Genomic DNA, 16,596 nt, shown 5'->3' on the forward strand with positions numbered 1-16,596 from the left:
AGCAGATCACTGGTCCAGATAACACCAAAGAGGAATGTCATAGTGGCGAAACGAGCAAGGGTGTATGGACACCTTGTTACTTCAAGTGAACTTCATACTTTAAGCACTGATATGTGTGATTTTAGGTGAGTCTTAAGTGCAGTGGATAAGAACAGTCAGGAGGAGATCATGGTTTTTTTATTTTCTGTTTATTTCGGGTGAGGGAAATAAGTACAAGAAAGCAGGGAAATGACTACCAGTGAGGCAGCTACAAAACTAGATCTGGCCAGACTGGAAGCAGAAGAGAAGGAAAAGGACTGTGAGTTTCAAATGTGTCAGGCAGAAATGAGGCTCAAAGAGGCAGCTGTGGCCAGGGACACTATGGAGGCAGAGGCAGCCAGAGATTAACCCAGGGAGTCCCTTAGCCTTGACTGGAAGGACTGAAGAGAACAACACCTGTGCTCCCAACTCCCTCACCCTTAGTCCCAGAGCCCTGTAGTCACTTCTGATCTGCCGAGAGTCATACCTCGCAGTGTCTTTAGTGCCCACATGGATGTGTAGCATGAGGTAGTAGTCAGAGGGCCAGATGATCCTCGAAAATCTGTCTGTAACATCTGGGATACGGGCCCCTGGCAGGCAGCATACGTCCTGGGATGCTATGTCAGGGTGACAGATGGGTGCCTCTGTCTCCCTCAGAAGAGAGTCTCCAACCAACATTACCCTACGTTTCCTCCCGGTAGTGGTGACTGTGTTCCTCCCAGCCTTGGGGTACATGGCTTCTCCTCGTCCACCTTTGGGGGTGATTCCTCATAACTCATTGCCAGGGCAGCATAACAGTTCTCCGTCACCATGGTGGGTGGGTTGGGAGTAAGGGTGGATCACTGCCTGCTGCCAAAAGTAATGAGCAGCCAGTGTCCTCCCTGTATCAGAGCCTTATCCTCCTCCCCCAGTGGCATAACAGCAGTCCTCTGTAGCTGGATAGCTTCCTCAGTGCACCTACCATAACAAATGAGCTTATGAAATTATTCTCCCAGGTGGCAATACCCAGAGAAATCCTTACTGATCAAGGACCTAACTTTACAACTAACGAAAGAACTGTGAGATCTACTGAGGGTAAAGACATTCAGAACGTGGATCTACCATCCCCAAAGTGATGGGATGGTAGAGAGATTTCACAGAACTTTGATGGCAATGTTAAAGAAGTTTGTAGCCTTGGATCCCAACATTGGGATCAACTCTTCCCCGGCACGTTTTTGCTATCAGGGATGTGTCTCAAGCCTCCAAGCATTCTTTCTCCCTTTGAACTGCTCTCTTGGAAGCAACCTTGAGGCTTTCCAGATGTGCTTGGAGAAACACTGGATAGCAAACACCCCAGGCGATGAACACAGTCCAATATATTCTTCAGTTAAGAAATCACCTCAGGACTTTGTAGGCATTTTCTAGAAGAATTTTGCTAAATGCACAACAAGTAAAAGAGAAGGCCTATACCAAATGGGGTCCAGCTGTGACTGTTCAGACTGGGTAAGTGAGTGTTCTTGTTACTACCAAGCTTTCAGTTCAAATTACTGGTTCGATGGCAGGGACTGTTTGAGGTAGTGAGGCATGTGGGCCCCATCGACTAGGAGGAGCAGCACCCAGAGAAGGAAAAGGAGACTCAGATAACAACAATCCATCTAGTCCTGTATCTTGTCTTCTGACAGTGGCCAGGTGCTTCAGAGGGGAAGAACAGAACAGGCAGTTATCGAGAGATCCATCTCCTGTCATCCAGTCCCTGTGTCTGGTAGTCAGAGGCTAAGACACCTAGAGCATGAGTCTGCATCCCTGCCCATCCTGGCTAAGAGCCATTGATAGGTCTATCCTCCATTAACTTACTAATTCTATTTTGAACCCTGTTACAGTCTTGGCCGTCACAAAATCCTCTGGCAAAGAGTTCCACAGGTTGACTGTGTTAGTTCTTGTGTTATAGGAAGGAGTAATTTCCTTTTGCCATGCCTGTCATGATTTTATAGATCCCCAGTCATAAGAACGGCCATACTGGGTGAGACCAAAGGTCCATCAAGTCCAGATTCCCGTCTTCCAACAGCGGCCAATGCCAAGTGCTTCAAGAGAAATGAACAGAACAGGGAATCATCAAGAGATCTATCCCCTACCGCCCATCTTCTGGTAAACAAAGGCTAGGGACACTGTCCCTGCCCTTCCTGAATAATAACCATTGATGGATCTATCCTCCAGGAACTCGTTGGATCTACCATGTGGAACTTTTTGCCAGAGGATGTTGTGAAGGCCAAGACTACAATTGGTGCCTACTGCCTTTGTGCCCTTAACAACCCGAGTCTCATTCAATGTGGATTGACACTGGGCACCTAATTCACATCTGTGCCCCTGAACCTCTCCCTCCACCCTCCCTCTCCTAATTACAGCCTGTGCAGTGACTCTAGCAGTCCCCAGGCTTCAGGGCACATGCTGATCACCGAAGGGGCTCAGGACGCTGCTCCTGTCCATGGCACGATATTGCACTATGGGGGTTTATGATTAAGCAGGAACGATCTGTGCTGTCCTCGGTCTGAGGGCAGCTATCAGATGGGTTTGAAACAAGGATGTGCAACAAGGAGAAGCATTTACATTTCACATCATGTTCTCAGGGATTCAGCGCAGGGCTCGTCAGCCGGGAGGGGAGGAGAAGATGCTCAGATTCTATGACAATGGGCAGCAGCAGGGAAATGCTGATACATAAATGAGTACGTCGAAGCCTTGGCTCTTCCTTTTCTCTCCAGGGTTTAGGGCAAGACCACTCTATCAAGTCTGTGAGACTCAGTTTGCCACGACAATCTGAGCCCCTGTTATCAGAGAATCATTTCTTCACTCCCGTGAGAGGCTCTCAGGCTGAAATTCTCCAAGGTCTATTTTCTGCTCTTCCCACTACTCACGATGCCCAGGGAATTATCCAGGAGTCCAGGCCAACCTGAGAGTCTGCAGGGACAGTACAGGGGAATCATAAAGCATGCAGAGTGTCAGACATGTGAGACTCATACACTGATACTCTGGGCTCTGCCTTCCTGTCGCTGTAAGGAGATTTCCTCTCTCTGCTGAGTGAGATTTTGGTGAGTTGTCTGTTTCTGCATTAAAGTTAGTGCTAAGGGCTCAGGAAAGGTTCCAGGGTTAAAGTCAAGAACCATCTGGGCAAGATTCACCAACATGGAGACTTGAACTCTTTAATAGTGTCAGAAACAGTAAGGGATTTACCTGGTAAAATGGGAACTACAAATGTATTGGAAAGAGTTTAGACAAATATTAGTTTTTAAGTTCAGTTCCTTATCTCTTACTGTGCCCTTCTGTGTGTTTCAGTAGCTTCCTTTTTTCGAGCGATATGTTTTTTCCTCTAGTTCACTCACATTTCCCAATTCAGCAACTTTACTGCCCTGTTAAGAAGTGCTGCCAAGGCCTCTGCAGTGGGTATCTGTGTTACCAGAGGGTTCACAACAAGAATGGGTCACACACTGGCCAGATTCTGCTCTCACATTCTGCCTTCAGTGGGTCACTCCAGATTGACACTGGCCTCCCTGAGAGCAAAATCAGGTCACACATGTTTTGAAATCCACACCTTTCATGCCCGGTCTCAGAATGTCACATAAACTGGGGAAGCAGCCTTGACATAAACTGGGGATTTCCTTCAGACTCTTTCAGCACCCCAACAGAATAGTGCTCTGTGTATACAGGCAGGCGGGCAGCACGGAGGGTTATGGTGGCGGGAAGCAGTTTGCACACAGACAGGCAGGCAGTGATGAGGGTTCTGGCTGCATGGAGGGAGGTGTACACAGAGAAGCAGGCAGCGCTCAGGGCAGTGAGGACTGACAGGGGTGTACACTGACCAGCAGGCAGAGCTGGGGATCGTGAGGGTGGGGAGCAGCCTGTTCACAGGCAGGTGGGCAGCACTGAAGGTTATGGGGGAGGGGAGTGGGGTTTAAGGGGGCAGGTGGGCAGCATCACTGACATTATTTTTTTCTTTGTGATTGTTGGTCCCAGGCCAGTGCTGGGATCTTACTTCACCCCAAGTGTGTTTGGGGACATCTCAAGGTAACTTTGCTCTGGCAAGCTAGAGACCTGCAGCCTGGGTTCCCAACCTTCACTCAGTTTTGTTTCCAACTTTTGTTGTTGTTTATATGTAACTTCAGGCATTTCACTGGTGGAAAGAACCATTGATCTTTGTGTGACACTGCACCCCATATTCTTCACAGTGATGTTATTTCAATATCATTATAGCATAATTTTGATACATTTAATTCAAGATGGGTTATGTAAGATGTCATACAAAAAGTTAAGATTTTCTGAATATCCTATTGGTAGGCATGTTTCATTTTTGTGTCTGAAGTTATGAATATTGACTACATATCTGTGTTTGAAATGCAGTTATACCTGGGTAACACCCACTTGGCACGATGCTTTCAGTCTAAACAGTTGTTTCGGAAAAGCCTGTTGAGGACAATGAGTTAGTAGGGAAAACAATTGGCCTGAGGAAATACTCATCTCGGGCTTCCTGAGAACGCTGCATGGTCTGGGAACTAAATTTTGAAACAAAGGGTTCCCACCATATGCTAAAGCTATATAAGCTTGGGAGTGACATCACTGGTGATTCTTCACTTCCCACACAAGAGGATTCCTGGAAACACCTGAGGAACAAAGACTGAATAGAGGGAACTGCTGGAACCAGGCTAAAGGTATTTCTAGTCTCTGTATGCAAACCTCACAAATGCAAGCTGCAAAGCAAATGCATCTTGTGCCTTGAGAATCTGCTAGATGGCTCATACCATCAATCAGTGTGAGAAACCGCTAATTCATAGTCAATCTAACTAGTGTGTTATCCTTATTTTCCTTTTTTGCTGCCACTGATTCCAAAAGCATGTTGGTCACCAGTGTCTTCTCCATACTCCCCAGTCATTCCTTGCTCCGACAACCTCTGAACTACTCCACGTTTACCACAACTTTTACTCTGTGGGGGTGAGGTGCCTCTCGTCACTCCTACTCTCTTGGATTGATGGTAAACAGTGACTGTGTCTCACTGGTGAGAAATCTCAGGAGAAATCGGCAAAGGTAGGCACCTGTGTGGCTTCTCTTGTTATATCCATACACTCCGCATGGTACTTCAAGGACTGGTATGCAGGAACATTTCGAAAGCTGAGAAGTATTGTATGACATTATATAATGAGAGCGGGCAACTCTGGGAAATGTGAGGGCCTAGATAAATACAGCTGCCACATGCAGGTATCACTGGCAGCTGACTGAAACAATGGGCCACTGGGACACAGACGTTAAACCCAGGATGCTCTTGGACCATTTGCTAGCCAGCTCTGTTAGCCATTAATGGAAAGAGTTGTACTAGATTTAATGGGCCAAAGTCATTTTTTTCTCACTTAAAATGTTCATCCATGCAGTGTGTCATGGGATCCCTCAGCCTCATTAAATACACACCCAGTAAAACATTTTCAAGGTGCTATAGTCACATGAGAATTTCTCCCCATAGGGTTAAATTAAACACAGCCATGAATGGAAAAAATGCCGTCAGTAAGCTCAGGCATAAGCTTGCAGGCAAAATGCATCCAGCTGACTCCTGGGGACATATTCATAGATTCCAAGGGACCATTGTGATCATCTGGTCTGAATTCCTGTAGAGTACAAACAAGAGAATTTCCCCAATATTGTTCCTAGAAGAGATCATTTAGAGAAACATCCAACCCTGATTTAAAAATTCTCTATGATAGAGAATCTGCCAAGAACCTTGGTACATTGTTCCAATGGTTACTCTCACCATTTAAACAATGTATGCCTTATTTCCAGTCATAATTTCTTTAACTTCAATTTCCAGGCATTGGATCATGCTATGCTAGGCTGAAAAGACAATTACTAAATATGTGTTCCCCATGTAAGTGCTTAGGGATTGTTATCAAGTCACCCTTTACCATCTTTGTTAAACTAAAGAGATTGAGATATTTGATTCTACCACTAGAAGGCAAATTTTCTATTCTTTTACTAATCTTTGTGACTCTTCTCTTTCCCTCCTCAGTATATCAGCATCCATCTTTAACTGTGGACATCAGAACTGGACAAAGGGTCCAGCAGCAGTTCCACCAGTGGCAAATATAGAGATAAAATAATGTTTCTACATATCCTTGAGATTCTCCTCATTATCATCCCAGGATCACATTGGCTCTTTTGGCCACAAAGTCACACAGGGAGTTCATGTTTAGCTAATTAGCCTTTCATACTTCTAAATCTTGTTCAGAGTCATTGCACTTCCCATGAGAGACCCCCATCATGTTAGCATCACCTACAGTCTTTGTTCCTAGATGTAGATATCTACATAGCTATATTAGAACACATATTGTTTGCTATGACCCAGTTTACCAACCAAACCAGATTGTTCTGAACAGTGACCTGTCCTCTTCATTATTTACAATCCTCCAATTTTTGTGCAATTTGTAAGCTTCATCAATGTTCAGGCATGAGAAGGGTTAGCAGCTGAGTTGCTGACATGTGTCTCTGCTTACCCTTGTCAGTTAACACCTGTAACTTATGCCTCAGACAAAGCTGGGTGTCTGCAAGAAATGTTCTCAACAAAAGAAACAAGGGAAGTAACAGAGGTGCAGACCTGTAGCCCTAAATACCAAGACCCTTTAATTTAATTAATATATGGAGATATACCCATCTCATAGAACTGGAAGGGACCCTGAAAGGTCATTGAGTCCAGCCCCCTGCCTTCACTAGCAGGACTAAGGACTGATTTTTGCCCCAGATCCCTAAGTGGCCCCCCTCAAAGATTGAGCTCATAACCCTGGGTTTAGCAGGCCAATGCTCAAACTGCTGAGCTATCCCTTCCCCTCCATGTGGACCTCATGCCCATTCTGTTGAGCACAAAGTCTTAGTACAACATGATTATGTCTGTTTCCGTGGGGGAAACTTGGCTCTTTTAAACATAGGAATTGCATAGTGGATCACACCTATGCTCCATCCAGGCCAGTGTCCTCTCTCTGACAGAGATAGTCCCAAGTGCTTCAGAAAAAGATGTAAGAAACTCAACAATAGATACATGGCCGGCGGTGGGGGGGATGTATGTGCGACCTGACCATCTGAAAGGTGTCACCCTAATGCCTGAAAGATAGAGATTGGCTTGTGCCCTGAAACACTTTGGCATCTAGGCTTTCTAAAATATTTATTTAGCTGTAACTATTGTAACTGGAGAGTCTCACTACCCAGGTAAATGTCTAAACCCTTCCTGAGTCTTACGTAGCTTATGGCCTCAACCACCTCTTGTGGCAACAAATTCTTCAGTTTAATAAGGCACTGAGTGAAGAAAGCATTCTTTTTGTATCTGTTTTGAATTTGCCAAGTTTCATTTTAATTCAAACTCTTTTTGATCTTGTATTATGAGACAGGTAGATCACATTTTCAATCTATGCTGCTCTGTACCAGTCAGCATTGTATAGATTTTTTTTCTCATGTCCCCGCTTATTTGTATCCTTTGTAAGGGAACAATCCCAGACTTTTCAGCCTCTCTCTGTATGAGAGTTTCCCCAGGCCCATTCTCATTCTCGTTGCCCTTGCCTGAACTCCACTAGTTCTGTAATATCTTTTGTGAGAAATCTGCAGTGCCCAATACTACATGGAGAAGTCCAGAGGATGGTGAAACACTGGTGGACCGATGTCATGGAGTTGTATTTTCTGTATGATTTTCCATCCCACTCCTCCTGGATCCCAGTGTTTTGCTTAGTCTCTGTCCATGTTTCCCATAGCTGTGTACCATGACACCCAGGTCTCTGTCCTGAGTTCATACAATTAAATTAGAACCTTCCCAGGTGTTTGAGGACGTCAGTCATTCCCCTCCAATGGACAAACACGTTGCTGTTATTGACATTTGCCATCATGCTGCTCATTCATCTATCTTCATTAGCTCCCTCTGACGACTTCTCTGGACTTGACTATGAGCCAAACAATCTGATGTCATCCGTAAATCTTACCACTTCATTACTCACCCCCATTCTAGATGGATAATAACTATAAAATATTTACCATACTATTTGCTATGAAGTGTGTAAACCCCATCAATGTGCTTCTCTCCCTTCACAGGCACCTTGAGCAATTCTTAGCCCAACTGATGAATCGACCACCTCATGGCACCTCTCAACCTCACCCCCTCTGACCCTTCAATGTTCATGCTAACGGGAATACCTGGACTGGAAGATGCCCATGTCTGGATTTCCATCCCTTTTTCTATGTTCTACATTATTGGCCTTTTGGGAAATTTCATGGTTCTGCTTGTTGTAGTCAAAGAGCAGACGCTGCACAAGCCGATGTACCTTCTGCTCTGCATGCTGGCGCTCACAGACATCTGCACGTCTACATCCATCGTGCCAAAGGCACTGTGTATATTTTGGTTCAATTTGAAAGGTATTACTGAGGGTGGCTGCCTTACCCAGATGTTCTTACTTCATCTGGTTTCTGCTATGCACTCAGCCGTCCTCGTGACAATGGCCTTCGATCGCTACGTTGCCATTTGTAACCCTCTGAGATATGCCACCATCCTCACCAATGCACGAATAGCTAAGCTAGGTCTCGTAGGTTTGATAAGATCTGTTCTCTTCATTCTTCCCCTGCCCCTGCTCCTGAGCAGGCAGCCATTCTGTGCCAACCGCATTATCCCCCACACGTACTGTGACCACATGGCTGTGGTGAAGATGTCATGTGGGGACACCACAATCAACAGGACATACGGCTTGGTGGTAGCTTTTGTAGTTGTTGGGTTAGATCTGATGCTAGTTGCCCTATCCTATGGTCTGATTATCAGGGCTGTCCTCAGAATCTCCTCCAAGAAAGCCCACTGGAAAGCTCTCAACACCTGCACAGCCCACATCTGTGTGATGATGATTTCTTGTACTCTCTCCCTCTTCTCCATCCTGACACACCGGTTCGGTCAGGGCATAGCTCCCCATGTTCACATCATCTTGGCCAACCTCTACTTCCTCGTTCCCCCCATGCTCAACCCTATCATTTATGGGGTCAAAAGTAAAGAGCTTTGTGACAAAGTGGGCAAATACACCAGGAGAAGGTGATCAGTGGGGGATGCTGACTTTAAACCTGTGTGACAAGAGGGAGAAACGACATCTCCTTGTTAATCAAGGGTGCTCTGTCCCAGTTTGGCTGAGCTCAGCATTGTGGAAGTTCACAGTCTGAGAAGTTCCTCACACCTAACAGCTTATCACTGCATCCCCAAGCACTGCAGCAAGCCTCTGGGTAAAGGCAGTAGGAGTGGGGCTTTAGATCCCTCTACTAGCCAATTGCCCTGGGGTAGTGCAGAAGCCCAGAAAGTTTGCTAAAATAGTTCCCCACTTACACTTAGGAACTGGGAGAAATTGATGGGTTGGATGTTAGCGACATGTATAAGGTGAATATAACCTTACTGCACAAGATGGCTTCCCAGAGACTGGTATCATATTAAACCTTTTTCCTGTACTATTTTATTATAGAGTAAGAGCAGTAAAGCTGACATTTTTTATTTGGCCTCTTGAACATATTTCATGACAAATTAAAGCTTGGTCAAGCAGGCTTCCTCTCAGATTCAGTATTTATACACAATGAAGGCACCCACAGAACTGATTCTCCTGTGCAAAAATGCTGATGAATTTACAAGCCTTCAGTTATTAATGGAAAATTTTAGTTTATTTTCTTTTCATTATGCTCCAAAGAAAGATTATGTAAATAGTAAATGCTGTTTCAAAACTGCTACAATTAAAAGACACAGACCTGTACAATGCAGCAGTATTACTTCCCATAGACACTGAACTTGTAGCTAATTTAAAACTGAGTTCAAAGAAGCCAAATGTCCAGCAAGTAAATTATCAGAAATTGGGGCAGACAAATCAAATCTGGAGAGAAGTGTTTGAGAAAGGCAAAAAGGCAGAGGAGCAGCTCATTTTGTGGCAGACCAGGGAGGAGAGCAGACCTGCTACTAGCAGCTGCAGGGGAGATGAGCTGACGGAAGGAAGAATCTCCCCTGAATAACTGCCCAAGGTTCCCTCCCTGAGGGAAGGGAGGGCCTGCTGCGGAGACAGCCTGAGAGGGAAGCATTCCTCTTTAAACTAGGATTTAAATTAGATTTGTCAGGGGATGCACAACTAATCCCAGAGGGAGGAAACACAATGGAGGAAACACAAGGAGGAGTGTACAACAGGGGAGGCCTCCTGAATCGTACTTAGAAAGTAGGGCAATTGGCTAGTTACCTTAGGTGTCTGTACATGAATGCAAGAAGCCTGGGAAACAAGCAGGAAGAACTGGAAGTCCTGGCACACTCAAGGAATTATGATGTGACTGAAATAACAGAGACTTGATGGGGTAACTCACATGACTGGAGCATTGTCATAGATATGTATAAACTGTTTAGAAAGGACAGGCAGGGGAGGAGTTGCACTGTATGTAAGGGAGCGGTATGATTGCTCAGAGTTCCAGTATGAAACAGGAGAAAAACCTGTTGAGAGTCTTTGGGTTAAGTTTAGAGGTGAGAGCAACAAGGGTGATGTCGTGGTGGGTGTGTGCTATAGACCCCAGGATCAGAAGGATGAGGTCGACGAAGCTTTCTTTGGACAACTAACTGAATTCTCCAGATCGCAGGCCGTGATTCTAATGGGGGACTTCAATCACCCTGACATCTGCTGGGAGAGCAATATAGCAGTGCACAGACAATCCAGGAAATTTTTCAGAGTGTTGGGGACAACTTCCTGCTATAAGTGCTGGAGGAACCAATTAGGGGCCGTGCTCCTCTTGACTTGCTGCTCACAAACAGGGAAGTATTGGTAGGGGAAGTAAAAGTGGGTGGCAACCTGGGCAGCAGTGACCATGAGATGGTTGAGTTAAGGACCCTCACAAAAGCAGGAAATATGGACCCTGGACTTCAGAAAAGTAAACTTTGACTCCCTTAGGGAACTAATGGGCAGGATCCCCTGGGAGGCTAATATGAGGGGGAAAGGAGTCCAGGAAAACTGGCTGTATTTTAAAGAAGCCTGTTTGAGGGCACAGGAACAAACCATCCTGATGTGCAGAAAGAATAGCAAATATGACAGGCGACCAGCTTGGCTTAACAGAGAGATCTTCAGTGAGCTAACCCTAAGCTGGAACAGATGACTAGGGAGGAGTATAAAAATATTGCTCAAGCATGCAGGGGTGTAATCAGGAAGGGCAAAGCAGAACTGGAGTTGCAGCTAGCAAGGGATGTGAAGGCTAACAAGAAGGGGACCCTTACTGAATGGGGGAGGAAATCTAGTGACAGATGAAGTGGAAAAAGCTGAAATACTCAATGCTTTTTTTTTCCTCAGTCTTCACAGAGAAGATCAGCTACCAAACTGCTGCACTGGGCAGCACAGCATGGGGAGGAGGTGAGCAGCCCTCAGTGGTGAAAGAACAAGTTAAAGACTATTTAGAAAAGCTGGACATGCTCAAGTCCATGGTTCCATATCTAACTCATCCAAGGGTGCTGAGGGAGTTGGCTGATGTGATTGCAGAGCCTTTGGCCATTATCTTTCAAAATTTGTGGCAATCGGGAGGTCGTGAATGATTGGAAAAAGGCAAATATAGTGTCCATCTTTTAAAAAGGGAAGAAGGAGAATCCAGGGAACTACAAACCTTTCAGCCTCACTTCAGTCCATGGAAAAATCCTGGAGCAGGTCCTCAAGGAAACCATTTTGAAGCACTTGGAGAAGAGGAAGGTGATCAGGAACAGTCAGCATGGATTCACCAAGGCCAAGTCATGCCTGACCAACCTGATTGCCTTCTATGATGAGATAACTGGCTTTGTGGATATACGGAAAGTGCTAGATGTGATATATCTTGACTTTAGCAAAGCTTTTGATACGGTCTCCCACAGCATTCTTGCCAGCAAGTTAAAAAAGTATGAATTGGAAGAATGGACAATAAGATAGATAGAAAGCTGGCTTGATCATCGGGCTCAATAGGTAGTGATCATAGAATCACAGAAGATTAGGGTTGGAAGTGTGGAAGAAACAAACTCCACTCTCAGGTTGGAAGCAACAAAATCAGAGACAGCTTTATTCAGGACATGCAATTGCAAGGGAAGAACACAGCTGACATAGAGCATCTTTGCCTCAGTTTCTCCAGAGTACAAGCAAAATCACACAAGCATTTATACCTCTTTGTGACATGCATTAATTAAAAACATCTGCATTTTATTTAGTCTATTTGCGATCTATTCCAGTATTTTCTCACTTTCTCTTCTCCAACATTGTTATCTCAAGGCTAGGTCACACTGACTATTCTGCTGTTTTCCACTCGCTTCTCACGTGAGCCCTGCTTCTACAGGTCTTGCGATATTAGGATAAGACTTGACAGAACAGTTGCTCTGTCTCTGACACTTAAATGGCTGCACTTAAACCCTCTCTTTCTTTCCCTGCTTCAATACAAATAAAATGTCCAGTGGCAGAACACACTCTCTAAGTATGAGTCTGATTATTTACTAATTGGGTAACCAAAACAACAAAGACCCCTTCCCCCTGATATACTACAGACCCCTGAAATGGCCATTATATCAACCCCATTATAAAACCTTAATTTCAAATTATTGAAGCTCTTTGTAGTGATGTCAAATACTTTTATCTCCTCTGACCAGTCTTTTTCCACTCAGTTATTCACTTATATGGGATATCCTGAACCTTTAAAATATTTTTTTTCATAGAAGGAGAATCAAATGAGGTTTCTTTGTGTAACTAAGGTTATGCCCAGAGGGACATCTTCTGTGTTTTAAATCTGTTTTCTGTGAGAGTAGCTTGCATGCTAATCTCACAGAGGTTTTCCTTTCACCCTTTTTCTTTAATTAAAAGTCTTCTTTTAAGAACCTGATTGATTTTTCCTTGTTTTAAGATCCAAGGGTTTTTTGGATCTGGGCTCACCAGGATTTGGTGGGAGGTGAATCAGTGTCAGTCCTGCCAGGAAAAGGGGGATAAAGACTAGGGAAATATTTGGGGGGAAGACAGAGTTTCCGAATGACTCTCCAATAAATGTTTGTTTAAACTATTTGGTGGTGGCAGCTACTAGATCTAAGCTGATAAATAAGCTTAGGGGTTATCTCATGCAGGTCTCCACATCTGTACCCTAAAGTTCAGAGTGGGGGTGACATCTTGACATGGTTGCAGGGGTGGGATTCAATTGAACCAAAAGCCAGTAGATTTTTTTTTCTTCTCCTTTTGGGCTGCTGGGGAAAGCAGTGCAGAGAGACAGATTGTTATCATCCTTGGCCTGAAGGCACAGAGGTTAAGTTTTCTAACAAGGGCTTTTGTTAGAGGAAAGTTTCCAGCTGTGAACAGCTGGAGAATAATTAACATTTTGCAAAAAAAAGTCACAAAAGAAAATAAACATAATTTAATACATTCCTTCTCTAAACATTTACTACTTTTCAGAAATGTTAGATGGCTGATTCCTGTATCCTTCACTCCGGCACAAACTTTTCTGAACAGACCAAAGACTGATTTCCTTCCTCCCTCTTTGAAAACATCTTGTCCCCCCATTGGTTCCTCTGGTCAGGTGTCAGCTAGGCTATCTGAACTTCTTAACCCTTTACAGGTAAAAGAGGAATTAACTGTCTGTTTATGACAGGCCCTGTAAGGGTAACAGTTGTTGCTTTGGCTTAGAAGGTGGTCACCCAGTGAGACATCCAACTGACTGAAAATAGAGGCCATAGTGTAATTCACCAGGCCCACTTCAGCATCCCCAGTGAGTTCAGTTCCATCTCCTTTTACTATCTTGCAACATACATACAGCAGCATGTTGTTTAAATCCATAAAAATCTATACCATTCCCTGCTATAAAGAAGTCTATGGGGGCAGCCTATGTAACAGTCGATAGAGGTGGCACCTCGATGTAGATGCTTTTCTTGATGCTGGTCTGCATAGGGGCTATTTGCAACAAGTCTAGTTCGGATTTGGTGCACTCTTCAGACTCGCAGTGAACAAAAGACATGGTGATTAATTAGGCCAATCTATTTATTGAAAAAAAGGGTGTTAGAATAGAGATATTCAGGCCTGCCTGTTAAGGCCTATATTTTAACAACTTAGGTGTATTTTTTATCACTTAGCTATTTATAGAGACATAAAACAAAGAATCAAAATCACAGCCTGCCTGTGTCTGGGCCTTCTCTCACTAGGATAGTCTGAGGCCTTGTTCTTAGGCTAAGGCCTTTGGCTAAGCAGCAGGGACAGCCATAAGCTGGGAAACGAATGGTCACGTCCTCACATCCCAAACCCATCACACTGAAATAAGGTGCTATTGGGCTGTTAGGAAGACGACCCTGTCCTGATAGTGCCCATCACCACCTGATAAAAAAAAAAACAGATCTTAAGATGGTTAAAGAAAACTTAGTTTGACAGCATCCTGGCTGGCAAGAAATCACTTATCAATGGTTGTGGCTGTGAAACCCTCATTTCTGTATTGTTTTATCTGTATGCCCCCCACTTTTCTCTTGTTAATCTGTCTGGTTCTCTAATTGGTTCTGTCTACTGTATAATTAATTTTGCTAGATGTGAGTTAAGTAGGGTTGTGGGATATTATTGGTTAGAGAATGATGTTACAATATGTTAGGATTGGTCAGGTAAATTTCAATACATTTATTAGTTAAGGTATAGCTGAGAATATCACTATATAAACTGCGATCAAACAGGAAGTGGAAGGGGAAATTGGAATCATGTTTGCTAAGGGGGGGGTAACAGTAACAGGGAATGGGGATGGGGAACAGGGACACAGGCAAGGCTCTGTGACATCAGAGCTGGGGAAGGAATACTGAGTAACAGATTCGATCTGCATATAGAGATAAGCCTGTGTGACAAAGTCTGTCCTTTTCTCAGTGGGTCCTGCGGTTCCTGGAAGATTTCACTAGCCTCAGAGGCTCCCTGTGACCCTCCACGTAGCCCTTCTCTCTATATAGAGTCAAGGGTCACAGCTTACTGAGCCATTTTCATCATAAGCCAACAAGGGAGGTGAGGAGAGACAACCCTCCCTTGCACAGTCTCTGTTGTCTCCCAATCTCAATGATTAATTGGGGAGTGGAGGGGGCAGCCTGGGCCCACCCTCTGCTCTGGGCTCCACCCCAGGGACCCTAAGAGTAGCAGCTATGGTAGCTGACTTTTTGGAAATAGGACGTGTACAATTCCCTGGGACACTTCCCCACAGAAGCCCCTACTCAATATCTCTTTCACCGTTACCTCAGGGCCTCCTTTCTTGCACCTGAGATGGATTCATACTGCTTAGTTCTTCCAACAGTGCGCTTCCTCCTACAGCTCCTGACACATGTCGCCTCACTGACTAACTGGGAGGCTTTTAACTAGTTCCAGCCAGCCTTTGATTGGCTTCACGTGTTCCAATAAACCTAGCTATCTCCACTGCTTTCCAGAATCATCTTAATTGGCCCCAGATGTCTTGATTAACCTGGATCAACTGCCATTTGGTTACCATGGTACCAGGGATTTGTTTAGCCTGGGGCTAACATACCTGTTCCTCACTACTTTACTGTAGCCATCTGGCCTTGCCCTGTCACACCTGACTGGTGTGAAGCCCAATTTTGGAATATGCTTGCTTGGAAACTAACCCCAATAAAGATTGCATTGTTTGCACTTTGGAGTTCTGGTCTTCTGCTTTCTGTGTATGTGACAAGAACCAGGGAGAGGATGAAGGGAAAAGCCCTTCAACAAAGGTTTGTTTTTTTTTATTAACACATTGCTCTATATGTCAAGTAACAAATTAAAGACTTTGTTAGATACCTAATACAGATGAGATTAAAAAAAAAGCCACAAGCCCCGGAAGGAGTTCAACCACATTAGCAATGAAACTATGAGATGAAAATCAAATTGACATTCAAAACCCCAGTTTTGGTACATGTATCCCGATTGAGGGTTGGGTGATGTTTCTCACAAAAAATGGCAAAAGACAGTGTTAAAAATAGCCCCAAATGAGCCAAAAATGTATGTAGTGAAAAAACAAAGATAACATTATTATATTATTTATTTCTAAATGCATTCAGTGACAGTCATCAATGTCCATATTTTGTATTGAATTAGTTTTTAACTGTTAGTCTCTAACAGGCAATATTTCATCCTCGATGTCTTCATCGGAGGAAGAATGCATCTGCTGCTGGTCATATACCAGCAGTGACCAATGCAATCATTTCTTTTATTGGTGTAAACTTTTCACAACAGATTTTGGGTCATTGCATATATGCCTAAGAAGAGGAATATTTTCTAAAATATCTTCTTGCACAGTTTTGTTTTTATCATGTTCATCTGAGAAAACAATCTCTCAGCTGCAGTGGTGCTAAAAGGTATTGACAACAATGAAAGAGCAAGCGAGCCAAGTTCACTAAAGTCTTTGTCCTCAGCGGCATCCGTGTTTTCAAGAACTTCAACCCAAAACTGTTCAACTTGGTTGTCCTGAGTATGAGACCAGTGAACCATAGGCAAACTCTCCACTACTGCTCTAACTGTCCGAGGACTCCACAAAACAATGGCAAAAATGAGGTCTCAGACAATCTATGCCAGGAAGGGTGAGTACTACGAGCGATTCAATCACCTGGATGTT

At 44.2% G+C, this 16,596-nt stretch overlaps 1 protein-coding gene across 1 annotated transcript; it reads left to right on the plus strand.

Annotated features, from left to right (window-relative positions):
* Positions 1-8,141: 8,141 nt before the first annotated feature.
* Positions 8,142-9,080, plus strand: LOC120398744 (putative olfactory receptor 52P1). Its single transcript, XM_039526363.1, has one exon. It carries the CDS (start codon positions 8,142-8,144, stop codon positions 9,078-9,080), a length of 939 nt encoding a protein of 312 aa, XP_039382297.1.
* Positions 9,081-16,596: the final 7,516 nt, after the last annotated feature.

The sequence above is a fragment of the Mauremys reevesii genome, linkage group 1 (assembly GCF_016161935.1).
Source record: "Mauremys reevesii isolate NIE-2019 linkage group 1, ASM1616193v1, whole genome shotgun sequence".
Lineage (NCBI taxonomy): Eukaryota > Metazoa > Chordata > Testudines > Geoemydidae > Mauremys > Mauremys reevesii.